The sequence below is a fragment of the Heteronotia binoei genome, chromosome 7, assembly GCF_032191835.1.
Source record: "Heteronotia binoei isolate CCM8104 ecotype False Entrance Well chromosome 7, APGP_CSIRO_Hbin_v1, whole genome shotgun sequence".
NCBI lineage: Eukaryota > Metazoa > Chordata > Lepidosauria > Squamata > Gekkonidae > Heteronotia > Heteronotia binoei.
Window position 1 is genome coordinate 83,400,654 of NC_083229.1, and position 16,945 is coordinate 83,417,598.

General features: G+C 39.4%; 2 protein-coding genes across 2 annotated transcripts in view; one reads left to right on the top strand and one right to left on the bottom strand.

Annotated features, from left to right (window-relative positions):
- Nucleotides 1-4,740, top strand: part of EMILIN2 (elastin microfibril interfacer 2) — a 40,996-nt gene extending 36,256 nt beyond the window's left edge. Inside the window, exons 7-8 of the mRNA XM_060243927.1 lie at nt 1,617-1,745; nt 4,340-4,740. Of these exons, the coding sequence (XP_060099910.1) occupies nt 1,617-1,745; nt 4,340-4,677 (467 nt within the window). The 3' untranslated portion in view covers nt 4,678-4,740. The remainder of the gene's footprint in view (nt 1-1,616; nt 1,746-4,339) is intronic.
- Nucleotides 4,741-5,749: 1,009 nt separating this feature from the next.
- LPIN2 (lipin 2) overlaps nt 5,750-16,945 on the bottom strand; it is a 47,298-nt gene continuing 36,102 nt past the window's right edge. The window contains exons 15-20 of the mRNA XM_060243928.1: nt 15,552-15,700; nt 14,525-14,611; nt 12,653-12,805; nt 10,043-10,157; nt 9,203-9,306; nt 5,750-8,915 (exon numbers count right to left, since the gene is read on the bottom strand). Coding sequence (XP_060099911.1) covers nt 8,771-8,915; nt 9,203-9,306; nt 10,043-10,157; nt 12,653-12,805; nt 14,525-14,611; nt 15,552-15,700 — 753 coding nt within the window. The 3' untranslated portion in view covers nt 5,750-8,770. The remainder of the gene's footprint in view (nt 8,916-9,202; nt 9,307-10,042; nt 10,158-12,652; nt 12,806-14,524; nt 14,612-15,551; nt 15,701-16,945) is intronic.

A 16,945-nucleotide genomic window follows, 5' to 3' on the forward strand; every position in this document is an offset into this window, starting at 1 on the left:
CCACTCACCAGTCAACTGACCTTTATCTGACCTCCCTCCCTCTGGCAGCCTCTCCCCTGGCCACAGGTCTTTGGATCTGAGGGGGAACCTCACTTTTTCCCTGTATCCCCCTCCCCACACTATTTCCTCTTTGCCTCCTCCTGGCAACCTCTTAATGTCACCTTTCCTTGCTTTCTTTTCTCCTTCACATCCATAAATCAGCTGATTTTTCATCCCCCCCCCTCCCCATATTAAACTATATTTATTATTTACTTCATTTATACCCCACCTTTCTCCACAGTAGGGATGGGCATGAACTGAATTATGAACCAAAACTGGTCACAAACTGACCCAGTTCATGGTCAGTTTGTGCCATCCCACCCTCACAAACCTCCCAGGTGGCTTTGGGAGGTTCATGTGGTTTGTGTTGGTAATGTCATGTGTCTGAACTGGCTCTGATTTTGACATGCAAGTTGAGTTCTTGGTGTGTGTATGCACAAAATCTCGGAGTGTTCTTTAGTATTGTACCCTGAATGTACTAAACATACATTCAATAGTAAATTCAGACTTTCCCCCCACCCCCCAAAAAGGAACTGGCCTGGACAGGGATTGAACCAACAGCATTGGCACGGATCTTTTAAAATGTTTAGTTGCATCAAAGCCAAAACCAGGATTTGGCATTCATGGGGCACATAGCCATGATTTTTTATTTTGGAGGGGCAAGTGAAACCAAGCAAAGAGCTGGCAGCAGCGTGCTGGAGGCAGGGACAGAGTGTCGAGCATGGATTGGGAAGCTCAAGGGCCAAACTTCTGCTCTCTGCTGGGGTGACCTGATTTTTGCCAGGATAAACTGGAGAAGAAAAATGAACACACTCTTTTTGGAACCCGGGTCAGCAAAAGCAGCCCCAACTTGGGCTCCCAGTTTGGTGTAGTGGTTAAGTGCACAGACTCTTATCTGGGAGAACCGAGTTTGATTCCCCATTTCACTTGCAGCTGCTGGAATGGCCTTGGGTCACCCATAGCTCTTGCAGAGCTGCCCTTGAAAGGACAGCTTCTATGAGAACTCTCTCAGCCCCACCTATCTCACAGTGTGTCTGTTGTGGGGCGGGGGAAGTCAAAGGGGATTGTAAATCACTCTGAGATTCAGAGTGTAGGGCGAGGTATAAATCCAGTATCTCCTCCTCCCCATCCCACCCCCATCCCCAGCAGCACTGCTACCTGAGCAGGATCATCTCACAGCTGTATGTAGAGGTTTATTGTTGGGCCTGAAGGTTTTGAATTTTGGGGGGGGTAGAATTTTGTTCTGGGGCATTGTTATTTTAGTGTTGTATCTTTTTATTGTGTTTCATTGCTTTATTTTTAGTGGTTTTTTTGAAGGGGCTATATGTGCAATGGGATTGAATTTTTTCCTTCATATGAGAAAGTCTACATTTCATTGTAAAATTGGGAAATATTTTCTCCATTCTTATAGGTATTAGGGAAACTTAAAGATAATGTATGGTTGACTCTCACTCATCCAGTAATAAGGTTACTTGGAAATATGTATTCTTTGCAAAAATTTAGGAGACTAAAAAAATATTTTCCAAATATTCGATAAAGCAAAACTAATTTTTTTCATGATTATTTTTGTATTCCAGGAGCAGCTGTTACTTCACTGGTATCATTCTCTGCTGGTCTCACTCAGAAGCCTTTCCATAATGATGTGGGTGTAGTGCATTTTAATAAAGTGCTTGTAAATGATGGTAACAACTATAACCCTATGACAGGTAGGAAAAAGTTGTATAAAGGATAGAAGTCATGGGGTCTTCAGTGCATTTCAGTCATTGTTTTAAGTGACATCAGTTTGTGCTGACCTTACTTCACACAACTAGCTTAGCTTTTAGCAACTTGACAAAGACAGCACAAGCTAATGAAAAACTGCCACTTGCACAGATAGAATGAGGCACGTGCAGTGAATATAAGGTGATCTCCGTTCCTCTAGATTGCCAACAGCAGGGCATAGAAATTGAGGCCTCCTGGCTTTGGGATTCACCATTAGGAATGGGCACAAACTAAAAAATGAACCAGTTTGAGCACGAACTGAAACAGTTCATGGTTTGTTTTGAACCAGTTCATTTGGTCACATCATTTCCCAACCTGAAAACAAACCACTTTTTTCCCATGAAGGTTTGGATGGTTCATTTTTGTGATACATTCTCCAAACAGCCTGGTGCTGATTCAGTAACTTCCAAGGAAACACTGGGGGTGGACTTGTGGAGAGTCCTAGAAACACCCAAAACAGTTATCCATGACTTGATTAGCAGCTCTTAGAACCAATCACAGAGCTCCCATTCTGCTCTATGGGAGCAGATCATATACTCTGAGTCAGCTGCTTTCACTTTGCAGCATGAAGTTAGTTGTTGTGAGAACAGAAGAATTGTTTGCTGCCTGGTTGATTTAGTGGAGGTTTTAAAACATGTCTTCTAGCTGGGAAGATGTTCCTTGCTGTTTCAGGGACTGAACCTGAAGCTAGAGTTGAGCTTTCCTGGGGGTATTTGTTTTGGGGGGGAGCTATAACTCGCACATCTCAAATCCAACCTTCACCAGACTTGGAGGGTGGGTGGAGGAGAGCCTGCTGAATACTCCCTGTGAGTTTGGTAACTTTTAACTCATGAGGGGGCTGTTGTACTACTCACAAACCAGTTCAGGAAATAGAAAAGTTTGTCCAAGTTTGTGATTCATGCCCATTCCTTGTCACCTTGGCTAGTAGCCATCGATAGATTCTCCATGAATGTTTCTAATCCCTTTTAAAGCTCTTTTATTCCTGTGGCCATCACTACATCCTGTGGCAGTGAGTTCCACATTTTAATCACTGTGTAAAGGGGTATTTCCTTTTGTCTGTCCTGAACTGACTGCCTATCAATTTCATTGGATGCACTCAAATTCTGGTATTTGTGAAGAAGGAGAGAAATTTGTCAACTCTCTCCACACTGTGCATAATGTTAAAAACCTCTAATATGCCCCCCTTAACTGTCTCTTTTCTAACCTGAAAAGTCCCAGACTCTTCAGCTTTTCCACATAGGGAAGGTGCTCCAACCCCCTAATCATATTGGTTGCCCACCTCTGTACTTTTTACAGCTCTGCAATGTCCTTTTTGAAATATGGTGATTGAACTGAACATAGTATTCCAACTGAAGCCACACCATAAATCTATACAAGAAAATTACAACATTGGCCATTTTATTATCAGTCCCTTACATAGTGTTTGCTTTTCTCTGCTGCAGCACACTGGGTTGACACTTACATTGAGCTATTCACTATGACCCCAAGATCTTGTCCACTCTTAGTCTCAGCAAATTCAGACCCCATTAGGCTATACTAGAAGCTGGGAGGTTTTTTGTCCTGCTGTGTATTACCTTACTTTCAAACACTGAATGTCATTTGCCACATTGTGGAGGTCCTCTTGGAGCTCTTCAGTCAACCTTGGTTTTTGTTTTATTTATTTGGATTTATTCCACCTTCCCCGCCGAAGCAGGCTCATTTTACCATTCTGAAGCCATGGCAAGGAGTGAGACTTACCCATGCACAGACCTTGTGAGCTGTGGGGGGCAGAGCAGTAGAGAACCATGCAGTCTCTGGTGATCTGACCGCATAGCCTGTGCAGACATGGCCATCTGCAGTGGTGCAAGATGACCAAGCATGGGGTTAGGGCTACAGATGGTCTCAAGGGACAGGACTTCCCATCCTGCTCCTACAAGAATTGGCAGTGCCACTGCGGCCTTGCCCCAGTTGTTTCACAGCATCATCTGCAACTTGGCCAGTACACTACTCACCCCTTGTTCCAGATCATTGATTAATAAATAATATCGGCTCCAGTACCAACCCTTGTAGGACACATCTGCTTGCTTCCCTCCATTGTGAGAACTGTCCATTGATTCCTACTCTTTGCTTCCTGTCATTTAACCAGTTTTTAATCTATAAGAGAACCCATCCTCTTATCTCATGACTGCTAATTTACTCAGGAGCCACTGATGAAGTACCTTGCCAGGAGTTTTTGAAAGTCCAGGTTTATAATGTTTAATTATAAACACTATTGTCTCTATGCTTACTTCTGCTTGGTCACTGTTGTCTCTATGCTTGCTTCTGTTTGGACAGTTCTGTTCACGCAATACTGCTGTGCTTTGACTTGTTCCAGATGTCTTTGTAGGCCACAAGTATAGCTTAAATTCAGAAAAATTCATACATGAGGAAAGAACATATCATTAGCCATACAAACATTTCCAATTAAGTGACCTTTCTTCCTTCTGTTACTCAATTTGTATCAAGGGGGTGGGGAAGTAATTATAGTAGTGTTAACTATATATAACTGTTCTTTTTGCAGGGATCTTCACAGCTCCATATGAAGGTCGTTATCTTATCTCTGCTGTCCTCGCTCCCGAAAGGGATGAATACATTGAAGCTGTGCTGTCTGTTTCCAACACAAGTGTCGCTCAGCTCCATACAGCTGGCTATAAGAGAGAACTGCTTGAATATCACAAACCAAGACCAGGAAAACGAACTTGTGGTGGAACTGGGGCTTTCCATCTTGTTCTTCACCTCAAAGCTAGAGCTGAAGTAAGCATTGTTGTTACTGGGGGAACACTGGCCTATACAGACTCTGATGAAATATATTCCACTTTCAGTGGAGTGTTTCTATACCCTTCTGTTTCTCATGAGTAAGGCATGTGAGAAGGAGATAGGGTAGCTATCTGGAAGATAGCAATAAAATGGTAACCGGTTGTATTTCTCTCTCCTTTTTTACCTTCAAGACTTCTGTTGTGTTCTTAGGTAACTATATCTTTTGTGTAACACACAAAAGTAACATTCATCTCTGAAAATGTACAGTAAAAGTCTTAGGAGTCCAACTGGCTATGGCTCCTTAGCAGATTTATCACACATTATCAGATATAATTTACCTTCAGGTGTTTCTGAAAAGATGTGATCCAAACCCACACTCCATTTCTTGTTATGAAGCATGTCTGAGATTTAATGTACTGGTCCCACTAATTCCATTATAACAAACCTACGTGTTAAATCATTATGATGCATTCAAGTCCCCTATGCAATTCAGATTTTAGCAGAACATGGCTTATTAGTATGCAGCCATTATCTTTAAACTTTTCTTCCTGAATTGCCTGTGGTCCCGTATTCTTAGGCATAATTAAGCTCTAGCCTGCTGAATACTGAAACTAGTTCTTAAGACTATAAATTAGTTCAGTTAATACAAAACAATAACTGTAAGAAGAAAAATATTGTAAGAATGAACCCCAATCTACTTTTGATTACTTAATTGTGGTGTCAAATATCTGTCGCTAGTTCAATTTTAACAAGTGATCCAGTTCTGTAATGGACATTTTTATGTCATTAGTGTCTGTTTGTGATCACTCTTCTTAATGTCTTCTCTTTCCCTTACTACAAACTGTTTTCATTTCATAGAGCACTACGTAATAGAAAAAAAATCATACTTAGCTTGAGTGCACTGATTTCAGCCCCCAAGAGCTACCTTCTTACTTACTGGCTGTTTTCACATATATCACTTGCCTTGGTGATTCAAAACTTGTAGTTCGCCCATCAACTAGAATGCAGCTATCCATTTAACTAAAAGATCTTTTAGATAAATCAGCACTGATGATCCAAGATCATCTTCCTGTATCCAGTGCAAGACTAGTTCTTCCACTTTATTAGTGTATAGGAGTGTCCACTCTGGACTTATTTTGAGCCCTATAGGCAGAAACCACAAGACCACAAGCAGTAATATTCTTAGGTAAAGTTTTATTGTTGGTTTAATTAAACATATAAGTGAATTATTTTCCTAACAGATCAGTTTTTACAAAAAACACTGTACTGGAATGTTCACCAATTAATAATTCAGCAAAAGTAGATCAAAGCAAAAATATTCATAACACAATTATCAGTAATTAAATAGAATATACTGAAGAGTTTTGTCCTTCCCTTGCATTCAAAACCAGCCAAAATGCAGATTTTTCTCTCAATAAAAATGTCTTAAGTTTTGCTGATTAACAAAAACAACTTGATTCACCAGAAGGCAAGCCCCTAAGTTTCTGGTTCGAGTACATTTCTCCTCTTAGTTGTTTTCATTAACTGTCTTCAGGAACTCTTTATTAGCTGTGGGGTTTTTTACTTACTTATCTCCAGCTTACATTTTATGTTCATACTTGCACAAATGGAATCAATTTAGACTTCCCTAGTTGAAGAATCATGTTGGAGTAGAGGACACAATTCTTGAAACATTTTTATTTTATTTATTATAAAGAGTAATATTTTGAAGCATCACATCTGCCCTTGAGTATTAAGAAAAACACTGTTGTACTTGAAAATTAATTGGTTCCTCACCAATACTAGTTTTGAACACATCAAAGATATAAGAAATCCAGACCTTTATACTGTAATACCAATAACTGATTGTTTTCATGCATAATGGGCAGCGTTTACCTTGTTAATTCTATACAAGCGCTGCAAGGATTTAGGCTATGGTTTCCCAGCCCCTTAACTTGGAAACTGTCACATTAACTTTGTATGACAATTGCAAGTAGTAATTTTTGCAGCATAAGCTGCTCAATACATTTCCAAACTAAAAGGAAATGCATTTTTAAAACAGCCTTAAAATGGCTGTTTTCCTCCCACTAACATAATGTTCAGCTCTTTCACAGAAAGAATTAGCTAATTTGTGTAGATGAGAATAGACATAGTAGAAACTTTGTTTCCAGATACCAACTCTGAATAGTCTATTTTCACTACAACAAAGAAACATATTGAGGAGTTCTAAACAAAAATTTTATGAATACTGGGGCACAGTCTAGCACTGGACAGCTCTAGAGTCACTGAGGTAAAATCCAAACTTAGTATTTAAAGATCCACGTAATGCTATCCAAATCCAGACTTTGACATTATAATAGCATATTTTTAAGAAGTGCATATTTATTTCAAATTAATGTTTGGATCAAGTTGACTCAAGAGCACTCTTCAGCATTAAATATACAAACAAAATCTTCCCAGGTTATAAGTATAAAAGCATTTTTCTTCCAGAAGCGTTGTGGAAAGTATTATGGTCAAAAACAGCTTATGGATCTCTCCATTCCAGTTGTTTTTTCACGTTTTCAGAGTTTTACATAAAGTAAGACAATAGGAAAGTAAACAAATTCCAGCTACTACTTGAAATGGATTGCATCTAGTACAGCAGACTTTGTTTTGATGACAAACTATACTATTTTCACTTTCTTTGGACTGGAAAAATGTACTTTGTCGAATGAATTCTACCTTGGGAAGGGGAGATCACAGCTGCCATAATTAACTACACTGCCTGATCATTGTAAAGTTTGGAATTTCAAGGCCTACAATATGCTGTGCTCACACCTAGTGATGATCCTAGTTAGTTCTTCTTGGGTGCATTTTCTGAACAAATTCACAAGAACTGCATTTTTGAGAGATCCTAAGGAATTCTGGTAATGTTTCTACTAAGAACAACAAGAGCTGCACCTAGCCCTTCAGCACTTCAAGTTAAACCTAGTTGTTCATATATGACAAAAGAGGCAGTTTACATGGATCTTCTGGGTGACCAGGAAAAGCACCAGTCATAGCCAAGTGGCGTCAGCATTTCACTTCTGCCTCTCCTAGGCCTACCTAGCTTCAAGTAGACAAAAACCTAGCTAACTTCAAGGTAATGATTAAAAAAACTCTTAAATTTTCTGATTAGTTTGGTTTTGTTTAGGATGTATTACAACAGTTTGGCAAAGGGGAGGGGCTAAAACTTGCCAAATCTGCTGTGCTGTTTACAGGCAAGTTTGCAAAAGTGAAATCAAGTAAAAGAATGTAAGACAACTGGCTACTTACTACATCTGATCAGAACTGATATTTATAGCTGATTCTTATTTTCCACTTTGATCCTGTGCTACTTTTGTCAAACTGAGAAACCCCAATACACAAAGTTCTGAAAAGGCTTAACAGTTTTAAATACTGATTTTATATATATACACATTACCTTTTTGTTACAAGAAAAAGAGCTTTATCCCTGAATATCTCACTTACTGACCTATGTAGTGTGCACAGACTAAAAGAGTTGCCAACTGCTGCAGTAAAGGTTTATTTTTATTTAACCTTGCTGTGGATTTCCAATTTCATATAGCAGCTAAAGAAGCCATATATACAGCTTCTTTATATATGTTCCAAGTAACAAAAAGAAGTATTTGATAGCCCAATCACTGTCTTGTAATAAAATGTTGCAAGGCAAAGTAATTATGAGAATGTGCTAATACAGTACCTTTTCCACTTCAACCACCACTACTCTCTGATGCAGCAAAATGACTATCAAGCATTAATTACTTAGTAAATTCTTAAGACGTTAAGGAATTTAACCACAAGAATCTCAGATACATCTGAAACAGCCTAAGTAATTGAGTACTACCTATATCAGTTCTACATTCTTTTTTTTTTTGCTTAAGATGATACATTAAAGGAGACCAGCACAGAAATCATCACATGCATCCATTATAGTTTGTATATATGAAATTGTAAAGCTGCCCCCTAAATTCCCACCCTTTCATTGTTTTCTAATCTCTCAGTGGTCTGGTATTTAAAAGAACAGTTAACATTCCAGTGCCTTACTGAATAAAGATACCTGAAGAACAAAGAGATTAGCCTTGCATTGCACTGGCTTGTATCAAAGCTATGACATTTTCTGTATTTAATAAGACATGTGGTAGCAAAGGATAAGGTGGCCTCTCTGCAGAAAGAGGTGGTGTGTGAGCAATGCTGCTCAAACTAAATCTTCAACATTCACCTCTGGAAGTGGTTCTCTCCAGAAGCAGAAGGAGCTGAATTCTGGGCACACAAAGGCAGAACTCTGTTCCTTATTAAGAAGTGGAAACACATGTTCTACAAGTTCACTGAGTCTGTAATACCTGCATTTAAGAAGAAATAAGAGTTATTCATAATCTTGTTTCAGTGTAGTTAAGATGTAGTGATACAATAAGTGCCTCACAGCCATAAGGCCCAGCCCTATGACTCCTTGCTCAAAAGAGAGCTGTACTGAAAGCTCCATTACATACTCCAGAGTTTGTGTGATTATTTAGGATCATAAATTTTTAATAAATGCTACCAAATGGACTATGTACTTTCCTGAAAATGCATTCCAGCCCAATCAAGTGATACAGGCACTTTCAGGTGGTTTTTAAAATCCTATACTTACGAGGACTTGTTTCCCTTCGTTTGTTCCTGGATTAATTCACCCTTTGGGTTAACTGTGAATATTCGACAGTCAGGAACTCCCACTTGCATGTAGGCATATACATCCTATAGATTACCAAAAGAACAGAACATCTTTGCATTTTGTTTTCAAGGTTGCATTGACAATTTTATGACTTGACTGATGCCATATTTGAAAATACACTCAGAAATACATGTACCAAGTTGACAAATAAATAGACAGGTTTATGTTCGCAGGCATGTGAATAATTTTTTCACATTCCCCAGCATCTACTGAAGGACATTCTCTTTTGAGTGATGCTATACCAGTGACTCTCTCTTATTGTTTGCAAGAACTATGAAGGCAGGATAGACTAGCAGCAGGGTAAGGCCAAATTGACAGAAATCTCAGGGAAATTTCTAGAGATGGAATGGAAATTAAGTTTCATTTGCCAATGGGGTCTCAAGTTCCCATGCTCGAGGAAATGACCTTTAGAAAGCTGAAGAACAAAGCAAACCTATAGAAGTTTGGTGTCAATGTTTTGGATTAAGAGCTCGATAGAAGAAAAAATCAGCAGTAGCTTCACATACTTGGTCACAACCAGTTCCTTTAGGGTAGTCATGAAATCTATTGTGGAGTAAGTGATTTAACGACTACAGAGCTGGATGAAATGAATATACAAGAGAAGCTATAGGTACACTGATAAGGCTAGGATTGAAGAGGGTACGTAATTTATACTTTTTTGTCAAATTTATCACAAAATTACAAAAACTAATTCCATACCCACTGTTTGTAATGTGAAAACAGTATTTTGATTCATTGTTAGGATGATGGCAGACTTACATTAGGCCTGTTTCCAAAAGCAGCATAGAAGGGTTGTTCACATGGACCAAACAAGTTCTTGATATCATTTAAACACTCAATTTTGAATTTCTCTGGCTTCTTTTCTATCACTTCCCTGAGGGGAAAAAAACCATGAACTATAACCAGTCCTACATAATCTCATCTACTGTATGTGTGGCCTAAGATGGTATTTGGGAAACACTTAAAAAAAACCCCTAACTACTTCTCTGAACTGAAACACTATTATTTACTATTCGTGTTTACTAACTATTGGTGTTTGCTTTTCAATGAAGTAAAGACTGGTTCACTTATACAGTTCTATTATTTATTGTATTCCTGCTGCACTTCCTCCTGGGCATAGAAAAACATCACTGTACACTGAACTGTAAACAGCAGCACTTTTTCTCCAGAATGCTTGATGTTTTTCAAAGATGTTTTCCTTGTAAGTGTATAACTACTGAAAGTTCCAGTACAATTTGTCATAAAATGTTCATCACCCTAGACAGTTTATTTGTATACATGGCTTTCTCCCAGGCATCCCAAGATCCAACTTCCGTTTGAGAACTTGAATATTCAGGTTACAACCTATTCTACCCATCCCACACTACTATGCCACATTCTAGGCCAACCAACGAAAACACTTATTATCATTAATTTAACTAAAGCTGTGCATATTGGAACCACCACAATTCTTAACAGTTGAGACTACCAGAGTCTCAAAACAAGTTTAGACCTGCCCTATTCGTGCTCCTTCCTTTCTGCAACATTAAGTGAACATCATAAGAAGATCCCTGCTGGATCAGTCCTATGGTCCATCTAATCCAGCATCTTGTCTCACACAGTAGCCAATCATTCCCCTGGAGGACCAACAATAGTGGCCTTCCCCTGTTGTAGCCTCCTGGCTGTAGAATTCAGAGGTCTAGTGCCTTGGAACATGGAGGTTCCCCTCAGCCCCATGTCTAGTAGTCACTGATAGACTTATCCTCCATGAATCTATATAATCTCCTTTTAAAGTTTTTTATTCCTGTGGCCATCACTACCCCCTTGGGCAGCCAAATTTCACATTTTAATCACACTCTCTGTATTTTCTACTGCCCATCAGCCCTTGAGTTCTAATATTTGAAGGTGAGAGAAAACATTTTTCTTTGTCAACTTCACCTTATGCATAATTTTATAAACCATTCAATTTCATGGGAAAAGCAAAGCTCTGCACTGACAGGTGGGAGAGAAAGGTGGAAGCTGGAGGAAGGAAAAAAGCCAGGGAGATGCTGGATGGAAAAGAAGAAGAGATGCAGAGGTTGGTGAAAGGGCAAAGGCAAGGAAGAGAAGCAAAATAAAACTGCAAGGAGAACGAAAACCAATAGAAATATTGCATAGACAGACAAAGACCTGGAAGCAAGAAAAGCTGGGATGAAAGGAGGGAGCAGACAGGGACAGGAAAAGGTTAGAGTCCTTACTTCACCCCAATCCTTGGTCAGTGAAATTACATTCATGTACCTTTCACTAGTTTTAACTTAGCCCTTCAAAAGACTAAGCTCCTACACCAGCCTACATAGAAAAAATTGTAGTAGTAGTAGTAAAAAGCAATCAGAAGATTTGGTATGTTTCTACTAGGGATGGGCATGAACCGAGAAACTGCAGTTCAAATACAAACAGGTCAATTTGTGGTTCATTTTGAATTGGTCTGTTTGGTCGGGTCATTCCTGAACCAAAAAACAAACTGCCTTTTTCCATTGTGGTTCATTCTCCAGACAGCCTTGCATCAATTTAATCAACTCCCAGGAAACACTGGAAGTGGATTTGTGGAGAGCTCAAGAAACACCCAAAGCAGTTGTCCATAGCCTGAGTGGCAGAACTGAGAGCCAACCACAGGGTACCCATTCTGCTCTACAGAAGCAGATTATATACCAGTATAATACCACACTCTGACTCAGCTGTTTTCACTTTGCAGCACAAAGAGAGGAGAGTTAGTTTGGTTGTTTGCTGTGTGGCTGATTTAGAGGAGGCTTTGAGAGACTCTTTTTCCCCACATACAGTGGGACAATTTTTAAAAATATCTCCCCACTGAGGTGTTCCTTGCTGTGTCTTCAGTGACCAACCTGAAGCTAGAGCTGAGCTTTCCTGTGGGCACCTGCATGGAGGGCTGGTGGAGGAGAGCCTGCTGAAGACTTCCTGTAAGTTTGGTGTCCCTAATCTGTGAGCAGGCTGTTCTACCACCTGAACCAAACAAACCAGTTTGGGAAATCAAATGAATCATGAACCAACACAAACCACCATTTCCCCAGTACGTGCCTATCCCTAATTTCTACTGCACAAGGGTCGGATGAACTTCAGTCTTGCACCAGTTTTTTTAAAGGAAAGTATAGTCCCAATGATCATTTGATAAAAAGTGGTTTCAGGATCTTACCGAAGTCCAGCAACTACCAGGTAGTCATAAACATTAACAATACTGAATTAAAAGTGAAATATTTAGAAGCCAAAATTACTTGAAGAGCATAACAGACTATCATGCCACAATAAAACCAAAGCCACCATAAATGACGAGGGCAGGTCTGAAGTCATACAACCCACTATTCTAAAGATATTACCGATGCCTTTTTATTTACATACCTATGAAAAGCAGAGAACAAACTGCTAGGAGACAACATCAAGGGCCCTCTGGGCAGAATTGTTCCTTTGTCATTGACCCAGTGCAAGTACCCTCTTGTCATATCTGCCATTCCAATGGCACGAGCAGAACAATATAGAAATTTGTAGCCATTCCTAAGGAACAAAATGCATTTCTCTGATATTTTAGATTAAGAAATTTCTCTAAACAAGGTAAAGGTCCCACTGCTACTACACTTGCAAAGAAGAGGCAGCTCTTCCAGCTCTAGCCAACCTTTATCCTACAAAACAGCTGATTGGACAAAAAATGGTAAAGGTAATCCCCTGTGCAAGCACCAGTCATTTCCAACTCTGGGATGACGTCACATCACAACGTTTTCACGGCAGACATTGCCTTCTCCAGTCATCTACACTTTCCCCCCAGCAAGCTGTACGTGAAATATTTTCTGGCTGAGATCTTTATTAACATGCTGATTGGAGAAGGGCATGTTAATAAAGATCTCAGCCAGAAAATATTTCACATACAGCTTGGTATTTTACTATTATTTGTAAACATCCATTCACTCTAAACCATTTTAAAATGTTTTTAAAAACCATAAGTACATGTACCTTGCCCTCTGTATGAAGCTTAAAAGACCTAGAATGACTTGCCAATACACCCTCCTTCTAAGTTTATAGACTAAGGGCCATGTATAACTATTTAAAATATAACCACTGTATTTCCCCCCATCTACACACAAGTATTTTTCTTGGGGAAAATTTGTAATGTTGACAAGGGCTTTTAAATTGTCAGACTCTAAGCACAAAAAACCTACCCAAACTAGAAGAGAAAATAAGTACTGTAGACTTGCATAACACTTCTGAGCATGTTTTTTCACAAAAAAAAACAGTTTGTGGTTAGATACTACATTCTGAATCTTTTTAAAGTCCCAGCTATTCAAAGGTTTAATTCCCACATCCCAACATTTAATTCTTGTAGAAGCAGCCTTTTGCAGAAGTCTGCAGTATCAGGGACATCACAGACATTAAAAAAAACCTCAATGAACAAAGTTCTGAAACAAACAAAGGCTTTTATACTTTTTCATGTGCTCCTTCTTGTGCTTCCAGTTGCTGTTCCATGCCTCCTAGTTAGCATTTTTCAACAACAAATGTGCTATCATTCCTTGTTTTGCTTTTGCTCTTTCTTCAACTGGGTTCCATTTACCACAGCCAGCTTCTGCAGCTCTCCTAGACCCCTGATCAAAGCATCTAGCTTCTAGGTATAGCCGCAACCTTCCAGTGTGGCGACCTCCTTAAAGCTGATTTTATTAAGCAAACTAGTCATTTAACAGCACAGGAGCCTTTTTTAACCCATCTACCCTGTGAAGGATGGAGATACAATGGGAAATCCATAAGTACGCAGCACCAGGAATCTTCAGGCAAAAAACTGGCAGAAAACGAGAAGGTGGCAATGATGTCCACTGTTTCTATGAAACAGCCAAGGCTGCTGCTCCACATTCAATCCCATACTTAACCCAGTTAGTTTCCGGGGGGGGGGCACCTGGTTTACCTGGGCTTGGTATCAGAAGCCCTACTCATGCATGTCAGAGGCAAACAAAGTGCAAAGGGACCTCTGGCAGAAGTTAAACTTCTCTGCATGTTGTATATTTAACCAATATACTTCAAGCTTCAGTTATACTACAAACTGAAATATTGCTTCTGAATAAGGTACAGACTGATTCAGTTGAAGTGTAAAATATGATAAATTCAGGGGATTTTTTCAGTTAAACATGCCAAAGGGGTGCAAAGTTAAAGTGCTGATGATTAATCATTATCAAAATGGGTATAATAAATTATTTCTATGTTCCACAACACTATTACAGGCAAGATACTCACTCGTTTATAGAATGATACAGTTTTGCAATACCCTGATGTGTCCAGTCTTTACCAAGCTGTGGTAGAATCTGTCCTAAAGCATCAGACCTAAACCGGGCACAATCATTAGAACAAGATGCACAGATGGAAATATTAATCAAAGCAGCTATAAAAAAAAGATCCAGCCCTGCTTAATATAGCCAGTTTGGTGTAGTGGTTAAGTGTGCGGACTCTTATCTGGGAGGACCGGGTTTGATTCCCCACTCCTCCACTTGCACCTGCTAGCATGGCCTTGGGTCAGCCATAGCTCTGGCAGAGGTTGTCCTTGAAAGGGCAGCTGCTGTGAGAGCTCTCTCCAGCCCCACCCACCTCACAGGGTGTCTGGTGTGGGGGAGGAAGGTAAAGGAGATTGTGAGCCGCTCTGAGACTCTTTGGAGTGGAGGGCGGGATATAAATCCAATATCATCATCATCATCATCATCATCATACTCAAAGGCAAATACTGGTTTCAGTAATTTAGTAAATAAGTTAGACATTGACATACTCTAAACTAGGGGTGGCCAAACCATGTGGCTCTTTCTCACATATTGTGTGGCTCCTGAAGCCCCCACTGCCTTGTTGGCCAGCTTGGAGAAGGCAGTTTGTCTCTTTAATTCACTTCTCCAAGTCAAGCTAGCCAGTGGTTTGGAGAATGCATGTAAAGTTAAAAGTTGATTTCTTTCCATCTCTTCCTCCCTCCCCTCCACCCATCTATTTGCTTTCTCGCCTCCTTCCTTCCTGTCTTGCAGCTCTCAAACATCTGATGTTCACATCTTGTGGCTCTCAAACATCTGACGTTTATTCTACGTGGCTGTTACATTAAGCAAATTTGGCCACCCCTGCTCTAACCCATTACATCAGATTCCAACAAAGATTTGGGCAGAACTGGGGAGAGATGGAAGCATGCATAAATTAAAGCTGCTTGTTCTTGAATCCAGAAGTGTTTTCAGAAACAATCCTGTTAGCCTTATGGAACAGAAATAGATGGCAGCATAGCAGTGTAGCTTACTTCGTTATTGTTCCATCGATATCAGAAATGATGATTTTGTCATTCCAGTTCCATAAGTATATCGTTCCTGCACAACGGCAAGTCCCCTGGTACTGAGTTGTAATGCTAAACAAAACATCATTTGGGCCATCTCTAAGCTTCAGAGTTGCCTTTAAAATCAAAAGGAACTATTCAAGTTAACAAGAAAAGGGATTACGTGTTTCTCTTTAGTACATTCCAGTACTAAAACTAATTATTGTTACATGCAGAATTTTTATTGCATTTAGAATATCTGCCTCTTTCTACAAGCCAAAATATCAATCTGCACAAGGTCACCATCAAAATCATGTACTAAGATAGATGTGGATACAGGGTCACCTTCACATAATGAACTCTTAGCATTATGTCAACATCTGCCCCCTCAAGATTAACTGAACAAACCACAGTTCATATCTGGAACAGATGCAAAGAAAAGGAACATATTTCATAAAATGTATTCTTTGAACTGAGGTAGACTGATGTTCCAAATAAGACTTCATCAAAGTAAACTAATAAAGATATTTAGAGTTGACGTGCCTATTTGAGTAAGTCCAGAAAGGCTTTGCTATTTTGTCTATTATAAAATCTCTTCCTCTGATTTTAAAAGTTGTTGTTTGTAGCCTAATCCTTCAAATTAGCTTTCTCCAGACTGTTAAGACTGCTAGACAATTTTAAAAGTGCATACAAAGGGCCAAAATTCTAATGATCCTTTTTCTACAAGCCTTTAAGTGCTCTCAAACAAAGGGCCTAATTAACCAAATGAGAACCATTCTAAGATTCAGGAGACAATTCCCCTTAAAAGTACACTCAGAAAAGATCACTGTTCTACGTACAAGATTTTTAAAAATATTTCATATTTCTGCATTTCTTTCAATCAGCACAAAAATGGAGTTAAAATTCTGATGGAGCTGCACTGTAATACTAGAACCATTAACACATCAGTATCACTGCTGCAGTATTTACTAGTCCACAAAATTATTATCAATATGACATGCTTTGAATTTTTTTAAAAAATCTGAAATTTGCTATAAGGCTAGCCTGATCTTGTCGGATCTCAGAAACAAAGCAGGGTCAGCCCAGATTAGTGCTTGGATGGGAGACCACCAAGGAAATACAGGGCTGCTACACAGAGGCAAGAAATGGCAAACCACCTGTTAGTCTCTTGCCTTGAAAACCCTACGTGGTCACCATATTCCTCTATGGCCTGATGGCACTTTACACCACATAATAGTGATCATCAGCAACATGAATATATGCCATTCTGTTCCTATAATGCGCATAAACAGTACTGAATGAAAATTAGGTAATAAATAAGGAGGAGAGCCATTCCAGTGAAGGATTTTTCTAGAGGTTGCAAAGATACACCAGGTCGCAGA